Below are 19,892 nucleotides of genomic sequence, written 5' to 3' on the forward strand. Positions count from 1 at the left end.
GCTGAGTGATACTGCCGTATAGCAGACATTAACACAGCACTGTAAAGCACTTATACTCCAATTTTAAAATATCCTTAAAATAAATAAATAAATAGAAATTAAAATATCCTTTAAAATAAAATACTGGGGCTGGAGGGAGCTTGGTTTTCTGTTTTAACTGCTCCATTTCACAGATGGGAGACCTAAAGTTGGGGGCAATTATTTGAACTAATGATATTAGATAACATCAACTAACACTTCTAAAACCCCTACTAGGAGCTAAGTGCTATTCTAAGTGCTATACACATATCAACTCCTTTAACCCTCAGCCCCAACAACCCCAAGATGCCATTGTCCTTCCCATTTTAAAAATGAGAAAGATGAGGCATGGAGAGTTAAGCACCTTGTCTGGGGTCACACAGCTAATAAGTAGAAGCCTGCATTGAATTCAGATAGCCAGGCTCTACATGATCTCTCTAACCTACTGACTGAGTCTACCTGTGGAAGTAACGAGAAAGCTTTTTGAAGGAATTACTCACAGGCCTGATTATAAAACCAGTGAACCTTGGTTATCAACAATCAGAAGAAACATCCATTGATCAGAGACTTGGGAGTTCCTGAGTGCCATGAAACACAAGGAGGGAAAGCAGTGGGCTAAGCCCCCCGCCCCCCAACCCCCGCCCCCGCCTTCAAAGAAAGAGCCAAGCAAGAGGAAAGAACTCGGTGCAAAGGACTGACTCAAGAGCCAGGAGCAGCGCAATCCTCTTCCCGTCCTAGGTTCGGCTTTCTGCACATGACGCCCTCAACCTGTAAGACCTTTAATTTCCCCCAAAATGCCTCTTCCTGAAGCAGGGAGGCTAGCTCTGGTACCTTTTTAGATGGTCAATAATAGGAATAGAAATTTTAGAAAAAGGGCTTCTAGCAAAGCCTTGGTCAACTAAATACTTCCATTTCCCAGAATCTCCCCCAACATACACACACACGCATGTTGGCCTTTGCTTAACCAAGAGTCCTCCAGTTCTGCCTGTAAGTTTCAGAATAAATGCAGTTATCAGGACACAAATTACTTACCAATCACCGCCAGATTATGCTCTGAGCCACAGGAGATCTGTAAAAAGAAATAAAATAAGTTATAGATATAAATAGAATATTTAAGCCATTATGTTTTATGATCAGAGTTATTTTTAAGGATATTAACATCCATTTTTGAGCAAATTTTAGGAAGTAGAAAGGGACCCAATGAACAAAAGACTATAATTACAATACACTCACAACTCCATAAAAAGAAAGTGAAAAAATAAAAAAATATTGAATGGAAATACACCACAATGTTAATGTATTTGCTTGTAGGCAGACACCATAAGTGATTTTTTTTTAATCCTTTATTCTTTATACTTTTTTCTGTATTTTTCAACTTTCTATAAGGAGCATGTGTTACTGTAAAAAAAAAAAAAAAGAAAATATAAGGCAATACAAATGACAGTTTTGAAAAACTGAGCTAAAAAGTCCATCACTCTGGCCTGGAATGATAAAATGAGCAAAGAATTCAGTGGAAACAGACTTGCCCAAGGGAAGACACTTGACTTCTGCCCATCTGTTCACTCTCCCTTCTACCTTCCAGCCACACAAACCACCTGCAGCTCTCTGAACACATGCTCTCTCACACCTCCGGGCCTTCATACATGCTGCTCCTCCGCTCTGCAGGCCCTCTCCTGAACTGCCTACCTCGAAAACTTCTTTTCATCCTTTAAAATTTCAAAGCATCCCGACACTCCCTTGCTACTGATTCTAGCCCACTGAAGCACTCCTTCCATTAGGCAATTTATATGTATCCCCACTGCAGCAATCATCTTGTCGTTACATTTTTTCCCATTTCCTCACTAGACTGTGTGTGTCTTGAAGACAGGGCTATGTCTCATTCCCCTCTGCACGACTACACAGATGGACTGTACAAGGCCTGGGGCTCAGAGAAAATGAATGAAAGAACAAAGTACCTAAGAACAAACACCTAAGAGAAAATCATTTGGGGTTCTGAATCCAGTGCTGCATCCAGTGAAAGCTGTTTCTTGCCTCTCAGTCTCCGCACGTCCCAAATGCTACCAGAAGGAAGTGACTGGGAAAATAAGAGCATAAATCGTCCCCCAGATACTAATTAAAAGGAACTCTACACTCTGGAGAAGATCCTGTGACTTTATTGTGATGCTTCCTTTAGCTCTCGGCAAGAAAAAGGACTTCAGGTACTTATGGAATGTCAACTGGAAGAGCCCTGGAGATCACCTAGTCCAATCTTTCACATGATGTGGAGAAAACAGGCTTAAGAAGAGGAAATATAACTTGCATCAGATGCCAGTAGAACTGTGTGTGTGTGTGTGTGTGTCTAAATTAAGACTAGAGTCTCTCTGATTCCCTCATTCTCACACTCTCCTGGTGCTGTAACTTCTTACTCTTTCCTAGTGAAAAACCACTTGGCAGTGAAATTCAAGGGTAACTAGCAAAGGCCCCTGACAGTCAAGGTAACAGGCTGAAAAGACATTTGAGTATGGCAGGCCTGGTGGCTCAGCTGATGAAGAATCTGCCTGCAATGCAGGAGACTTGGGTTCGATCCCTGGGTTGGGAAGATCACCTGAAGAAGGGAAAGGCTACCCACTCCAGCATTCTAGCCTGGAGAAGTCCATGGACTAAGTCCATGACTGAGCAACTTACACTTCACTTCAAGTGAGAAGGGGCAGCCAGGCTTCTCAGGCTTTTTCCTTTGTAAAATTATGGGTCCAGGATCTTAGTTTCCTCAGGGAAGAGGGCTACCCATGTTTAGTTGGATTCCCTGATGTTGTCTGGCAAGAAGTACCTGGATATTAAATATTTACAGGGTGACTAGTCTCTGAGCTCCTCTGAGGCAGGCTCTGTATCTGATTTATCTGAGGGGTCCCCCTAGGCCTCACCCAGGCCACACACACAGCACAAGTTCATCATATGCTTCCTGGTTACTGAGGCTGGTTCCCTAGGTTTTGTCATAGGAAGCTACTTAGATTGAAGAATTAGGAACAAACTTAGATGTCTAACAATAGGAGAATTCTATGTTAGTTACAGTAGAGCCATCTGATGACTTGGAAATTATTATGCAGCCTTGGAAAATGATGCTTACAGTAAAGGAAAATACATGTGATATCCTATGAACTGAAAAACCACATAAAAATTATATATGTAATATGATCTCAACTCTATAATAAAACATGAATAAAAGACTGGAAGGAGTTATTCCAAAAATTTAATAGTGATAGCCTCTGGGTTAAGGATAAGGTAAGGGTAAGGATAAGAATAAGGATAAGAGAGGCATTATGAGTATGAGTATGACTATGCCAAAGCCTTTGACTGTGTGGATCACAATAAACTGTGGAAAATTCTGAAAGAGATGGAAATACCAGACCGCCTGACCTTATTGAGAAATCTGTATGCAGGTCAGGAAGCAATAGTTAAAACTGGACATGGAACAACAGACTGGTTCCAAATTGGGAAAGGAGTACATCAAGGCTGTATCTTGCCACCCTGCTTATTTAACTTATATGCAGAGTACATCATGAGAAACGCTGGGCTGGATGAAGCACAAGCTGGAATCAAGATTGCCGGGAGAAATATCAATAACGTCAGATATGCAGATGACACCACCCTTATGGCAGAAAATGAGAAGAACTAAAGAGCCTCTTGATGAAAGTGAAAGAGGAGAGTGAAAAAGTTGGCTTAAAGCTCAACATTCAGAAAACTAAGATCATGGTATCCAGTCCCATCACTTCATGGCAGATAGATGGGGAAACAGTGGAAACAGTGGCTGACTATTTTTGGGGGGCTCCAAAATCACTGCAGATGGTGACTGCAGCCATGAAATTAAAGATGCTTGATCCTTGGAAGAAAAGCTATGACCAACCTATTCAGCATATTAAAAAGCAGAGACATTACTTTGTCAACAAAGGTCCATCTCGTCAAGGCTATGGTTTTTCCAATAGTCATGTATGGATGTGAGAGTTGGACTATAAAGAAAGCTGAGCACCAAAGAACTGATGCTTTTGAACTATGGTGTTGTAGAAGACTCTTGAGAGTCCCTTGGACTGCAAGGAGATCCAACCAGTCCATCCTAAAGGAGGTCAGTCCTGAGTGTTCACTGTAAGGACTGATGTTGAAGCTGAAACTCCAATACTTTGGCCACCTGATGCGAAGAGCTGGGTTAAGGGTTGAAAAGACCCTGATGCTGGGAAAGACTGAAGGTGGGAGAAGGGGACAACAAAGGAGGAGATGGTTGGATGGCATCACCGACTCAATGGACATGAGTTTGGGTAAACTATGGAAGTTGTTGATGGACAGGGAGGCCTGGCGTGCTGTGGTCCATGGGGTCACAGAGAGTCGGACACAACTGAGCAGCTGAACTGAACTGAACTGACGAGTATGGTTTTCCCTTTGTCTTCTTCTATGCTCTTTAAATTTTGTACACAATTTTAATAATCAGAAAAATTATCTAGTAAAAATAAGAAAAATAAATATAATGCAGTTCCCACCACAGAGGAGTAAAAAAAAAAAAAAGGCTCTTGGCTATAAAATAAATATGCTATAAAATCTGACATGTTCTGAAGTAGTAGGGATAAAAAATTTGAAGGAAATAATTAACTAAATTATAAAGGTAGTTGTATCATGGTAGTAAGATTATTAAGATTTTTTTTCTTCTAATGTTCAAAATTAAAGCCACCATATACTAAGGACTCATATTTGTCAGGTGTCATGTCAAGATACTTTATAAACACTATCTCACCTTACCCATAACAGTAATCTTTTAGGTAGGTTTGACTTTGCTCATTTCAGAGAGAAGAGAACTGAGGTTCATATATATTCATAACTTCCTAGCTTGCTAAGTGGCAGTCATAGAACTAAAAGCCAGGTTTGTCTATCTCCAAGCTCATGTTCTATACTGCCAGGTTACACTACCTTTATTTTTTTTTTAAATGAAGTTATTTCATTTTATAAATGCAGGCAGAAAGGTCCTGCCTCTGACTGCCAGGGCTCACCCTGAGGCTGCGGGCTGCAGATCTGACCAGCCTTGAAGACCAGGGGCTTCCAGAAACAAGTCACTGACAAACGCCAGCATCAGGCAGCAGATGCTGCTGTGAATTAATGAGCAAGACAGTGATGAATGGATTTTGTCAAGGCAATGTAGCGCTTGAAGCTCAAAGCTCCCTGATGTTTCTTGCTGTCTGCGCATTGGCACAGAGGTCAGGAGACTGAACACCACAGGCCACAAAACCCCAGTGCTACACTCCTTCAACAAGACTGTGTCAATGGCCATTTGCTTCACATTGCCTCTGTCAGCATCTACCCACTGCCCAGCTTTCTAGAAGACTCTGATAAAAATGGCAGTGTGCCCAGGAGAAAGAGATTCAGGGTCAGAACCAGGTGAATGCTAAGTCCTCTGCTTTCTGGCTCTCAGACCTTCAGCAAGGTACTTAGCCCCTGGAGCCTCAGTGTTCTCAGGAGTACAGGGGGAAAAATGTATCCTCCCATCTGCCTGACAGAACTGCTAGAGGACAAATGATACAGTCCATCCCCCGACAGCCATGAGTCTCATCTTCCTTACATATAACCCTGCACATGTCACGCCCCTATAGAAAACCTGCCACAGGATTTCAGCATTGGAAGGGCAAAGTCTACAGCACATGGTATGGCTAACAAGGTCCTCAAAAGGAGGCCCCTATTTACCTCTCCGGCCTCACATTTCCCCCTTGCTACTCATGAACTCTCAACCCCAAGTAACATATTCCTTTTTTCCCATTCACACTAGTTACATTTTCTGTAAGAATATCACACAATTTCAGACTTTTACACATGCTATTCTCCTTGACTCAACTGCCCTTTCTCCTACTCTCCATCTAGCAAAATCCTTTATGATAGTTTACATTGAGTCTGTATGCTCAGTCGTGTCCAACTCTTTGCAACCCCATGGACTGTAGTCTGCCAGGCTCCTTTGTCCACAGGGTTTCCCAGACAAGAATACTGGAGTGCGTTGCCATTTCCTTCTCCAGGTGGTCTTCCCAATCCAGGGATTGAACCTGTGTCTCTTACGTCTCCTGCATTGGCAGGTGGGTTCTTTACCATTAGTGCCACATTACCTCCTGGTAAAGCCTTCTCTGACTTCTCAAAGTAGAGCCAGCTGCTCGACTCTGGCTACTCCCACAGCACCACAAACCATGGCCCTTACCACAAGATGTTTACTTATGAACTGCGCGTGTGTTAAGCACCTCTGTCTCTCACAGATCCAGCAGGGTGCCTGCCCAGTAATGTGTCTGCCACATTGCCCAAGCACAGGGCATGAAGGGGCCCAGACAAAGATAACGGGCCCAGAGATGTGAGATGATCCCAAAACAAGTGTGATTAGTGCTGAAGATATGCCAGCCCAAATGCAGAAAGGCACTGAGATGCACCATGAAGGCAGGAAGGGAAAGGTGTTAGAAGGATAGACAGGAGAGATGAGGGAGGGTGTCAAGAGCACAGGGCTGTTCCAGGGTGGGTTTCAGCTTTCTGGTTGGGGCCTTCAGGATTCAGGGCTCACACACCCCCAACAGTGAGGAGTGGGGGACAGAGGAGTTTATGGAAAGTTGTCCTGTCACTCAGTCCAAACACTAGAGGGGTCTGCTCTGCTCAGGCAACTCAGCCTGAGGACGCAGAGCTGCAGAAAACAATTTCCAAAGCCTCAGCTGCCATGGGGACAAGATCTCCTAGGACCCCTCCTGTGGAGCTGGACTCCATCAGTTCTCATGGAGGCGGCCGCAACTTCCCTGGGGCAGGATCCCACTAAATACAGTTGGACAGGGATGAGCTGAGGCAAGAACTGACTGGTAGTGGACACCCACCCAGTAGATGCTAAAGCATTAATGGGCTAAGTAAAGGAATAACTAAAAGTGTAAGTAAAAATTAGATGACTGTGAGAATATTTGCCAAATGTTGAATATGAGTACTTTAGTTTCCACCGTCACACTTGTACCATTTCTAAAAACTGCTGACTGGCCCTTATTGAGTGCTAATGGCCAAGAACCTGGCTAACTGCTTTGCCTATATTATTTCATTTAAACTGAAACCGAATCTAAAATTCTTTTGTTACAACCGCTTTACAAATGAGGCAATTGGGGTTCAGAGAGGTGAGGTAACTGATCAGCGTCTTACAGCTGGTGGAGGTGCTGGATTCTGTGCTCATTCTCCTTCAACCTTTCTGTCCTGTTAACTATCTAAACCCTTCCTAGTGCCACATAGCATGTTCTCACATCTGGCAACCCTGTGTCAATTTTCAAGGGATCTTATTTATGCTGGGAGAGCCCCAGATTTACAAGGCTCAAACATCTGCCTGGGGTTACGAGTATCTACCTCTGGTAGATCCAGATTTACCTCGATCAAGGGCTGTTCCAGGGCTTTTTCTCAGGGGACATGGCTGTAAAATGGCAACAAAGATTTCTGGAAGATATCGGGGAACGCCACCAGGTTGCTCCACTCCGCACACTTTGATCAGGGAAATCAGAGTAGGGCGGGGTGCGACCAGGACGCAGGGAAAGAAGCACTGAGATTCCAATGCGGGAAACCAGGCAGAGGCCAGACCAACCCCCAGGCTGGTCCCCGTCACCATCCACGGTCCATCCTCAGCGGGAGGACCTCCCAACAGCGAGGCGGCAGCTCAGGGACCACCCTGGAGCGCAGCAGCGTGACGGGCCTACTGATTGGTTCTGCCTCACGCCAATGGGCCTGGGCGCCGGCCGATGCCATGGCAACAAGGCGCACGTGTGGACGCACGTGACGGCCGGCGGGCGGAGCCTCCACTCCGTAGGGTACTCTGCGGAAGGAGAGCTTCGGAAGTACGGCCCGGCACCGCACGTTCTTGGCCAGCGCCGCCCCGTCCTGAGAAAGAACAGACTGGCAAGCAGTTCCAGAACGGCAGCCTCGCGCCGGCTGGGACTAACGGATTAACAGGGAAGGGAATGGGCTCCTCAGCGCAGCCTTTGCTAAATTCTGGCCTAACCCAGCTACCATCTGCATACAACTCAAGGAAGACAAACCAGAATTTCCAAGCCTGTTAGAAAAGCAGGCTGGGAGGCTGGGCATGTTCTACAGCAAACTGCAGTCCTATCAGTCAAAGGCGTTTTACCACTAGGCTCAGAAAAAGCTTCAAAGGAGGTCCTTGGTGACAGCAGAGAGGCAGCGCGGTTGCTTGTTTCTGGAAGCACCTTCCCTTACAAAGACGTCTCTAACTCCCTTTGTGGGGGCGTCAACTTTTGACTGAAGCCTAGATGTCAAAGGAGGCCAAAAAAATGACACCTCTGGGCCCAGAGGTTTCAGCTTGTCGTCCACCTCAAAATCCAGGGAAGGAAGAATGCATTCACCCTGCAAAGCCTATTTTTCTTTCTTTCGTTTTTTAAATAGATTTACTATTTTTTTTTCTTTTGAACTTTTTGTTTTTTATCAGGATACAGCTGACCAACAGTGTTGTGATAGTTTCAGGTGAACAGCCAAGGGATTCAGCCATCCATATACATGTATCCATTCTCCCTCCTTTTGCACAATCTATACCTAAGAATAGGCCACCTAATGCAAAGAACTGACTCATTGGACAAGACCCTAGTGCTGGGAAATATTGAAGGCAGGAGGAGAAGGGGACGACAAAGGATGAGATGGTTGGATGGCATCACCGTCTTGATGGACATGAGTTTGAGCAAGCTCTGGGAGTTGGTGATGGACAGGGAAGCCTGGGGTCCTGCAGTCCATGGAGTCACAAAGAGTCCAATACGACTGAACGATTGAACTGACTGACTGATACCTAAGAAAAGGAACCCTAAACTAGGTCCACTTTATTCTCAAATGGAGAGGTTGGGGTAAGGAGGAAGAGAACTAAAATTTGTTAAGTGCCTGGATGCCAAACATGTGATATTATGGAATTTCACTTTACTTGAAAAGCTGCATCCTCCCAGCTACTATTGGAAGTGGGGATCAATCTTCTAACAGGTCAGCAAACACACTCAGAGAAGTTAAATAAGTCACACTGGGCTATTTACCAGGTGAGCCTTGATCCAAAGCCTGTGAGCTTTACCCGCTACACATCCTGCCCCTCTTCTTCTGGTACCAGACTGCTCCAGGCATTAAGGCTCAAACTCTCAAGTGACTAACAGCTCTCTGACTCCTTTATCTCTCTCCTACGCTGTCTCAAGAGCCTGTTAATTCTGCCTTCTCCATGTTTTGATTTTTTTTAGCTGCTACCATCTTAGTTCAGTCATTTCCACTCCAACTTGGAAGCTTTTGAGAGCTGCCTCTCAAGCTCTCTTCTCGCCATCCTATCATGATCTGATTTAAAAAGAAGTTTTTTAAGTTTTCATGTTCTCAAAGCCTCCAACTTCCTACCACACTTGATCTCTCACTCCTTTCCTACATAAACCCACTAACCCAACAACACTAGTCTCTTCTCTGTCCCTGGGAAAATCTCTGTGTTTTCCCTCTTTTGCACCATTATTTGCACCATTCTCCCTTCTCCATACCATTCTGAACCTACCAACTTTACAAGGCCCAGTTCAAAACTCACTGCCTGGAGGAAGTCTCCCAGATCATCTCAGCTCTTAAAAGATCTGTCTTCTCTCAAACCCTACCACTTGCCTTGATTAAAGTTGGCTTTCGTCAAACCTCCTTTCTACTGTTAATAATTAGGGTGTGGAGGTAGGGCATATCTCCTTAGGCAGTGTAGGGTAGTGGGAAGAGCTTGGAACCAGAAGATCTGGATTTTGAGTCCTTGCACTGCCACCTCCTTGTCATAGGACCTTGGGCAAATCTCTTCACCTCTCTGGATTTCAGTTCCCTCAACTTTAGGATGGGATGGTAACAAACAAGTGAATCTCATACATCCTAAAATCCTTTCACACCCCGTCCCAACTTCTACAGAATAGAATTCACTTTGAGTTTGACCCTGTTCTGCAGACATCTCTCCAAAACATATAAACTATATAATTTGGAGAACATGTAAAAGGAAACTATAAGTACTTGGAACTGGCATATGTTCACTATGAACAGTTCATTTCCTTTTTTCAACAATTACTTACTGCCAGATAAGGAGAAGACTTGAGAAATGTCTAGTTAATTAGAATATAATATACACAAGTAAACTAGCCAGCCAGCCACTCAGAATGCTTGCTTTTCCCATAGTGCGCTCAAAGAAAATTCCTTTCTCCTAAGTTGTTATGTTGATACTATGTGCACTTGTGGTGTAATTGGTGTGAATGGGCTATCGGTGGATACCTGTACAAAGAAGGTTAATGCATAGATTGGCCACAGTCTGTGAAGTGGCTTAATGTGAAAATTCTGCCTGAAAAAGGTTGTGCAGTATAAGTCATCTTGTTGGTAGCTGGAGCAGTAGCTGAAAAAATAGACACAAGAAAGGTTAATATAAAGACGAGCTACAGTCAGAAGAGTCAGAAGCAACAGGAGCAAACTAAAGAAGAGTAGCTAAGTCGCTGGAATGTGAGATTTCTAGATCCTACTGCTGACAGTGCAAGAAAGTCTAGATTTTTGAGCTACCTTGTGTTTTAAGTGACTTCCCAGTTGTTCTTTTATAAGGCATTTGCTTCACCTGTTTCCAGTACTTATGCCCATCCTTATAATACTAAAGTAACCTGAGAGTATCTCTGATCCTTACAGACTAAAAGTGCCAAACACAACAATGCATCTGAATTTCAGTAAAGGCAACACCAGGAAGTTACTTGTGCCCATGAAAACAGGATACAACCACGTAAGCTCAGCAGCTAACCTCAGAGACAAGTAATTAACAGATTCAGGCCAGCATGCTTCTCTAAAAAACTGAACCCTTTCCCTAACAGCCAAGACAGGCTGAAATTTATAAAGAATGCCAATACCAAATGCTGATGAGGATGTGGGACAACTGGAACTCTCTTACATGGCTGGCAGGAATATAAACTCAACTGCACTGAAAAATTGTTTAGCAGTATCTGCTAAAGGTAAATACACACAGACACACATACCAGGAGATTCAAGTACCCAAAATAAATGATTACTTACTTCCATCAAAAGACATGTATAAGAATGTTCACAGCTGCTTTATTCATAATAAATAAAAACATAAAATTACCCAAATATTCATCATCAATAGCATGAATAAAGTATAGTATAATCAGAATACTTTATAACTTTGGGGGAATAAAAACCCTACTGCTATTCAAAACATGGATAAATCTTCAAGAATTATGGTGAACAAAAGACACCAGACACAGAAGAATAAATATTGTAAGACACTATCTACATGAAGCTCAAAAACAGGCAAATTTATTTCAAATAAATAATATAATTGTTCTGAAGAGGGAAAAAAGAACCAGTCCTAGTAACTTTTAAGCCCAGTACTTTGACTAAACAAATTCTGTTTAAAAACAAAAAGAACTGTTCAAAATACCCTTACTCTACTTAGTGGGTTCATTTTTATTTTCCACTTATTTTTATTAGTTGGAGGCTAATTACAATATTGTAGTGGTTTTTGTCATACATTGACATGAATCAGCCATGGATTTACATGTATTCCCCATCCCGATCCCCCCTCCCACCTCCCTCTCCACCTGATTCCTATGGGTCTTCCCAGTGTACCAGGCCCCAGCACTTGTCTCATGCATCCAACCTGGGCTGGTGATCTGTTTCACCCTAGATAATATACATGTTTCGATGCTGTTCTCTCGAAACATCCCACCCTCACCTTCTCCCACAGAGTCCAAAAGTCTGTTCTGTACATCTGTGTCTTTTTTTCTATTTTGCATATAGGGTTATCGTTACCATCTTTCTAAATTCCATATATATGCGTTAGTATACTGTATTGGTCTTTATCTTTATGGCTTACTTCACTCTGTATAATGGGCTCCCGTTTCATCCATCTCATTAGAACTGATTCAAATGAATTCTTTTTAATGGCTGAGTAATATTCCATGGTGTATTTGTACCACAGCTAAGCAACCTAGATGCCCATCAGCAGACGAATGGATAAGGAAGTGGGTTCATTTTTTCCCACAGCAGTATGCATGTATTAGTTCTGAAAGTATTTTGTATATATTTTAGGACTGTGCAGATGTAATATATGATGAGAGAGGGCCAAGAAGAACTCTGTGGATATAAGGTTAGAATTAGAGATAGCAGTATGAACTCACAGTTTTCTACATGTACACACACAGAAGTTGAGTTAAACCAATATGAAATTGTCTAGAAGCAATGACACCCCAGCAGCAATGAGGCCACTTGATGTACCAGTTTTGGTTTTTTAATACTGTTTAAGAAGAATCAGAGCTCCTTGAAGGAATGGCTGATTCCAGGGTTGAGACAGGGAAAGAACAACTGGAGCCTGGAACATCTATTTGTGCCAAGAAGAAAGGAAGTGATCAAAGAATGATAGGGATATGTCAAAAGGATATAGAAGCTTGAAGGATCTCCCACTGGCTAAATCAGGGAAAATTGGGGCATCAAAATGAATAATGATAATGTATTATAACTCATTAAATACAAGAAAAATCCTAAGTATATACTATACTTATGAATAATAAATAAATAAGGGAGCAAGGAAAGCTCTCCCTTATAGTAAAATGGAAAAAATTATAAATGCAAAAGTAATAATTATTTTTTAATCAAGAAAATAATTTTGCAATATAATGGTGAATTCAGGCAAGAAACATTAATAGATATTTAAAACTACTGGGCCAAAGTATGAAGCGGAACAGGATATTTACATGGTCTCACTTCACAGTCTCACATAGTCTCACTTCACAGATTACTTCTTAATTACAAAGAAAGGAGAAATGGTAGCTTTATAGTAAAGGAGGCAGGCGTCACCTCACCCAAGTGATCTAAGTTAGCGTCACTGACAATGGCATAAATCAATATCAGTTGCCTCTTCATGAGATACATTAAAGAAATATCACTTATTTAATATTCCTGTGGAAAGTGCCTAATGAAATCAAATCATGTGGAAAAATCAGATAGAACCAAATTGAGGGTCATTATACAAAACAACTGTCCTGTGCTCTTAAAAAAAAAAAATCAATGTCATAAAAGATAAGAAAAGCTATTTCAGATTAAAGGAAACAAAAAGACATGACAGCTAAATGCAATATATGATCCTGGATTGGATCCTACATCAAAGTGAAAAATTGTCATAAAAGATGTCACTGAGACAACTGGAGAAATATGAAGATGCTCTGTAGATTAGACAACAGTGTTATATCAGTGTTAAACTTTTAGAAAAGATAGAGACAGAGACACACATAAATGCATACAAACATGGTAAAATGTTAAAGCATGCTGTGTCTGGGTGAAGGACTGGAGAGTTCTTTATTCTTGCAACTTTTCTATAAATTTGATATTTCAAAATAAAACGTTTAAAAATGTAAATAAGCAAAACTAATCTATGGTGGAAGTGTGGAGCAGTGGTAATCTTGGGGTAGGTGTATCTGAGAAAGGGCGAGAGGGATGCTATGCTGAGGTGCCTGATTTGGGTGATTACCCAGGTATTTACAAATGGAAAGTTTCATTGAGTTGAACACTTAAGGTCAGCCTATTTTACTGTGTTTAAGTTATACTTCAATCAAAACAAACAAGAAAACGAGAAAAGTAAGGTAAAAGGTAGGCTTCCCAGGTGGCTCGATGGTAATGAATCCACCTGGTAATGCAGGAGACACGGGTTCAATCCCTGGGTGGAGAAGATCCCCTGGAGAAGGAAATGGCAACTCCAGTATTCTTACCTGGGAAATCCCATGGACAGAGGAGCCTGGCTGGGCTGTAGTCCTTGGGGTTGCAAAGTGTCAGACAAGACTGAGTGAGCACACACACACACAAAGCAATAAAACATAGCCTTTCTTCCTGAATCATTCAGTCCAAAAGCCGAAGGAAGGAAGGAAGGTGGCTAAGGAGGGGAGTGGACAATGGGAGCCTACGTGAGGCAAGTGGCTCAGCAGGGTTGGCAGCAGCCAGGGGAGCTCAGAGCCTGGCTCGACAGCAGTGGCCTGGTAGACCGTGGGACCCCGGGCAAGGAATAGTGTAGCAGGACTGTGGGCAGTATACTGGTTTCATACAGGGGAACTGATCAAAGAAGTAAAAGCAGTGAAAATAGAAAGTTGAGGCTCATGGAGATTAAGAACCTGGTCCTAAATCTGAAACTTGTTAAATTACCTGATCTTGGGCCTAGGGATTACACCTCTAATCCTTCGTTTCTTCAGTGTATATCCTAATACCTGCATCACAGGATTGCAGAGATTCCATAAGATCAAGTATACCAAAGAATCCAATCCCATTCCTGATACTGGGTTGGCCAAGAAATTTGTGCAGGTTTCCTATAAGATGTTATGGAAAAACCTGCATGAATTTTTTTTTGCCAACTCAATACTTAGACATAGTTCCATAAATGTTACCTCCATCTCCTGTGATATCCCAACTTTTTTTATATTATTAAGCCTTTGAAAAATATGTCTTTAATTTTCATTGTTGTGATTTTAAATATTAAGCTTTTCTTCATAAAGGTTCCCCTGCAATAAGACTATTTCATATTTCAGCAGGTTCTACAGATGCTCTGTGTAAGCCACTGGTGTCCACACACAGGATGTCTCAAGTATATGCTCATCTTATAGGCAATGCAATGAGCATAGTTACATGGGCAAGGATGTATGGGTGGATCAGCCTTGAGGTCAAGAGACTGAACATAATCTCAGAATATTAAAATTGATGGGCTACATGGGATAAACTGCCACTCAAACCAATGTTTCCACAACAAGAAAACCACAGGCCTCACCACACTATGGGAGTCAGAGAAGTGGTCTTAATTCTGGCCTTAACTCTTGCCTGGAATTCTGCAGCAGCTTCTGTAGTGACCCTCTCCTCCCCAGCGTCTCCCTACTCTGCCAAGATGCTCTTTTGAAAGTACACATGGATCAGCTGTCTCCCGGTCACCCAAACCCACACTCCTTGTCTGGTATTGAAAATCCTCCATGGCCTAGACCTAGAGTGGTTCTCTGGCCTCTCTCCCAGTTGAATTATCCACAAATACTTGCATGCCAGCCTCATCAGACCCTAGACATCGTATCACCCTACTCCTCATCACACCCACCTCATGCTGTCCCCTTGGTTCAGGGTAACACTCACCATTCATTCTTGGGAAGGAGGGAGATGGCAGAAGAGGAGAAGGGAAAGGACTGCTAACATTTATGACTGCTAAATCCCATGTAAACACTTCACGGGAATTAACTCATTATATCTTCATTTGATACATTACCTGAGGAATGGAATGGTTAAATACCTTGACTAAAAGCACATAGCTAGTAAGTAGCCAGGCCATTTCAGAAGTAATTACTGCCTCCCCTGGGCTCTGCTATAGAAATAGCACTCATTCCACTTATTATTAAGTGGTTCCCATGTCTCTCTTCCCAGACTTTTTAAGTTGTAACTTCCTTAAGCATATGTGTCCCATTAATCTATTTCCTCAGCGCCTGGCACAGTGCCCTGAACATAGTAGGTCCTAATCAGGTGTTTGCCAAATTGAACTCACTTATCTGTGTACCTCCCCCAGCTTTTGGCTCAGAATCTGACATACAGGGTAGATATTAGGAAATGCTAGATAAATGACACTGGATTTATCTGAATTTCCTCAGCTCTCACCACAGTCTCATAAATGCTTTGAACTCTGTAAGTAATGGTTGAATTCAGAGACTAGATGATCCTTCAGATGTTCAGATTTTAAGTCACTGGATAAACAGAATGGCCTCTAAGGACAAGGACAGCTAGATCCCACAAGGTCTGAGGAAAGCCCCTGGATGATGCCCCAGGGTGGGAACAATTTTAGAAAGTGAACTCCTAGTGTGTGGATGGAGATAGCACAGCCCTACCCTCTCTCAGTTCTGTTCCCTGCAACAGTAACAACAAAAACCAGCCTACAGGCTGACTCTAAGCTGTTTGTGCACAAGACCTGAGAATCTTTTTTTGCCTTTGCTGCAACTATGCAGCAGAGCTTGGCTGGGCCATTGCCAGGCATGGGGCAGGACCACCTGAATATTGCTCTTGACCAAGAGGGCCCTCTGGTGCCCTGGAGCTCCTCACACTAAGGATCAATTTGCTTTTCTGATTAGAACAAAACAAAGTCTAGAGGTTCAGATCCCAAAAATTTATTCTTTCTGGGATTACAAAGCCAAGAATGCAGATAAGATGTGACAGAGATGTCAAAACTTATCATAACAAGCGGGTGCAGTATAACACTAAGAGTGATGTTGCATCAGCAGTAGCTGACTGGGCCATGTGACCCAGCCCCACATGTGTCCTTACGAGGTGGCAGCCCCACTGGTCAACAGTCTAATGATAGTTGCCATCCCACTCTCCCCAGGGGCGGCCTGCTAGAATCCCACTGCCTTCAAGCCAGTTCCCAGCTGAGTGATCGTCAGAGGTACTCTCGATCTACTGATGTGACTCTGCAACTTTTCTGGTTCCAAAGTTGTGGACTACCAGGTATTATTCTGGGCTCTCTACATAAAGTAATTTTAAAATAAAAGTTATTAATTTTTTTCAGATTATAAAAGTAACACACAGTTATTACAAAAAAAATAGTAAGGAAAATAAAGAACACCTATAATCCCACTACTCATTATTAACACATAGCAGATTTCTTCTCAGTTTTTCTTTTCCCTAACAATATTTGTCTGTGTTTGAATAAAATAGACATAATTTCAGAAACACAGTTAGGGTCATGCTATATATCCTGTTTTATATTATGATTTTTGCAATTAACATAATGTTATATTTCCCATGTGATTACTTTCATTAAAAATGTGATTTTTATGGCTTTATAGCATCAAACGAATGTACCCTAATTTCATTATTTCCCTATTCTTAGTTACCTAGATTGCTTTCAATATTTCTTTTTTTTCCCAATATTTCACCATTATAAATTGTGTTATGACAAATATTCTTGAACAAAAATCTTTGCCTAGATCTGATTATTTCTTTGGGATAAATTTTATAAAAAGGAGAATTATTGGATAAAGAACTTTGAATTTTTTTTAAGACACTTGTGTAATACAGGCAGCATGTTTTATTAATGTCATTACCAAAATAGATCACATCCAGAAAAAAGAAGAACAAAATGGGAAAAGAGTAACAATGTAGAAAGAGTAATAGTGGCTAACATATATTAGTTATATGTAATGTGACATGAGAAAGTGATTAAGAGCTTTGCATACATTAGCTCATTTAATCTCTGAATTAACCTTATAAAGTTTGCATAGATAAAGAAACCAAAGTTCAGAGAAGTTAACTTGTCCAATATCTCAGTTAGTAAGTGGTATAGCTGAATTTAAATCCGATTATGTGTGATTCCTGGCTTCCCTGGTAGCTCAGCTGGTAAAGAATCTGCCTGCAATGCAGGAGACCCAGGCTTGATTCCTGGGTCAGGAAGTTCCCCTGGAGGAGAGCATGGCAACCCACTCCAGTATTCTTGCCTGGAGAATCCCATGGACAGAGGAGCCTGGCGGGCTGCAGCCTATGGGGTCGCAAAGAGTCGGACAGGACTGAGCGACTGAGCACAGCGCAGCATGTGTGACTGAGTGTACACTGACCGCTATGCTACAACACGTCCTGTAAAAAATAAAGCAACAAAGTGAGTGTTTTCAATCTAGAGAAGAGAAAACGAATGGTGCAAGGGTCATGCGGCAGGGAGAAAGGGAATCAGACTGAAGAATGAGATGGCAGAATAAGGATCAATGGATAGAAATGCTTAAAATGTCAAAGTACAGCTTAATATCCAAAAGGCCGTTCTAAAAATGAAAGTCTATCAAAAATGGAAGGGCTGTCTCCAGCTGGCCTAATCGAATCACACCTTTTAAAAGCAGAGCGTTTTCTGTGGCTGATGACAGGAGGAGATGTCAGAAAGATTCGAAGCACCAGAAGGACCTGCAGCACCACTGCTGGCTTTAAAGATGGAGAGACAAGTGCTGGAGGGCACCGTCTAACAGCAGAGAGCAACCCCAGACCAACAACCAGCAAGGAGATGGGACCTCAGCCCTGTTGCCACAAGGAACTGAAATCCGAAAACAAGCTGAATGAGCTTAGAAGCAGATTCTCCCCTAGAGTCTCCAGATAAGAACCTGGAGAAGACTTCTCTTGTCAAGTTCCTCTTACAATATGCCCCATGTATCGAGGAGGGCTGAGTATTCACAATAATTTAACACTATTTTTAAATGTGTTTTAAATGAGTAGCAGGCAGCAGTGGTGAATGAGAACTCAAGACTCTGGTCCTGCCTTTGAACAAAACAGAGGTAAATATTGTTGAATCTTGTTCTAGCAACTGTCATGTGAAGCTGTAACCATAAAATGCTCCCAACCGCCCCCCCACCCCACCCTGCGCCTCACGCAGCAAGAAAGCTGCATGGCAGCGGGCAGGAGCGTGTGCTCTTCCATCACAGACTGTCAGGAAGCTACTGCAAGAGACGAAGTGAAAGAGGTCTCACTTCTGGTTCTAGCACCTGGTAGTCCTGTGAACTTGGCCAAGTTACTAAGACTTTCTAAGCCTCAATTTCCTCATCCGCATAGCTGGAATTACAGCAATAATCTCACAGGACTATCACCAGGATTGAATTCAGTTACCTGTATTTAGTACCTCGGATAAAGTAGATACTTACATTAGTTCCCTTTCCACTTTGGTCACTGGAAATCTGGTGGTCCAGAGAAACAAAAGGGGAAATGGAAAGTTGTTGAAAGGTCGGGAAGTAATGTTTTTTCCCCAGGCCCCTTTTATTTTTCACTAAATATTTAGAAGAAAAAAACTCTTCCTACTTTTTTGAATTTGGTTCTCTCCAAATGTGTCAGTCATGATAATTTTATGAGGAAACAAAACATCTTTATATTCATCAACAATGACTTCAGACCTCTAAATGGCACTTTAAAAACATTGTATATATACAAAAATAAACTCAAAATGGATTAAAGACCTAAATGTAAGACCAGAAACTATAAAATTCTTAGAGGAAAACATAGGCAGAACACTCTCTAACATAAATCACAAGATCCTCTATGACCCACCTCCCAGAGTAATGGAAATAAAAACAAAAATAAACAAAGGGGACCTAATTAAACTTAAAAGCTTTTGCACAATGAAGAAAACTATAAGCAAGGTGAAAAGGTAGCCTTCAGAATGGGAGGAAATAATAGCAAATGAAACAATTGACAAAGAACTAATCCCCAAAGTATACAAGCAGCTCATGGAGCTCAATACCAGAAAAACGAACAACCCAATCAAAAAATGGGCCAAAGAACTAAACAGACATTTCTCCAAAGAAAACATACAGATGGCTAATAAACACATGAAAAGATGCTCAACATCACTCATTATTAGAGAAATGCAAATCAAAAACACAATGAGGTATCATCTCACACCGGTCAGAATGGCTGCCATCAAAAAGTCCACAAACAATAAATGTTGGAGAGGGTGTGGAGAAAAGGGAACCCTCTTACACTGTTGGTGGGAATGCAAACTGGTACAGCCACTATGGAGAACAGTGGAGAGATTCCTCAAAAAACTGGAAATAAAACTGCCACATGACCCAGCAATCCCACTGCTGGGCATAAAAACTGAGGAAACCAGAACTGAAAGAGACACATGTACCCAATGTTCATTGCAGCACTGTTTACAATAGCTAGGACATGGAAGCAACCTAGATGTCCATCAGCAGATGAATGGATAAGGAAGTTGTGGTACATATACACAATGGAATATTACTCAGCTATAAAAAAGAATGGATTTGAGTCAGTTCTAATGAGGTGGATGAAACTGGAGCCTATTATACAGAGTGAAGTAAGCCAGAAAGAGAAACACCAGTATAGCATATTAATGC

General features: G+C 42.0%; 1 protein-coding gene across 3 annotated transcripts in view; it reads right to left on the minus strand.

The window, feature by feature from the left end:
• SERGEF (secretion regulating guanine nucleotide exchange factor) overlaps positions 1-19,892 on the minus strand; it is a 231,666-nt gene that overhangs the window by 85,990 nt on the left and 125,784 nt on the right. For all 3 annotated transcript variants that reach the window (XM_070473446.1, XM_070473447.1, XM_020904813.2), the window contains one exon: positions 1,051-1,087. In XM_070473446.1, coding sequence (XP_070329547.1) covers positions 1,051-1,087 — 37 coding nt within the window. The remainder of the gene's footprint in view (positions 1-1,050; positions 1,088-19,892) is intronic.

This window comes from Odocoileus virginianus, chromosome 10 (genome assembly GCF_023699985.2).
Source record: "Odocoileus virginianus isolate 20LAN1187 ecotype Illinois chromosome 10, Ovbor_1.2, whole genome shotgun sequence".
Taxonomy (NCBI): domain Eukaryota; kingdom Metazoa; phylum Chordata; class Mammalia; order Artiodactyla; family Cervidae; genus Odocoileus; species Odocoileus virginianus.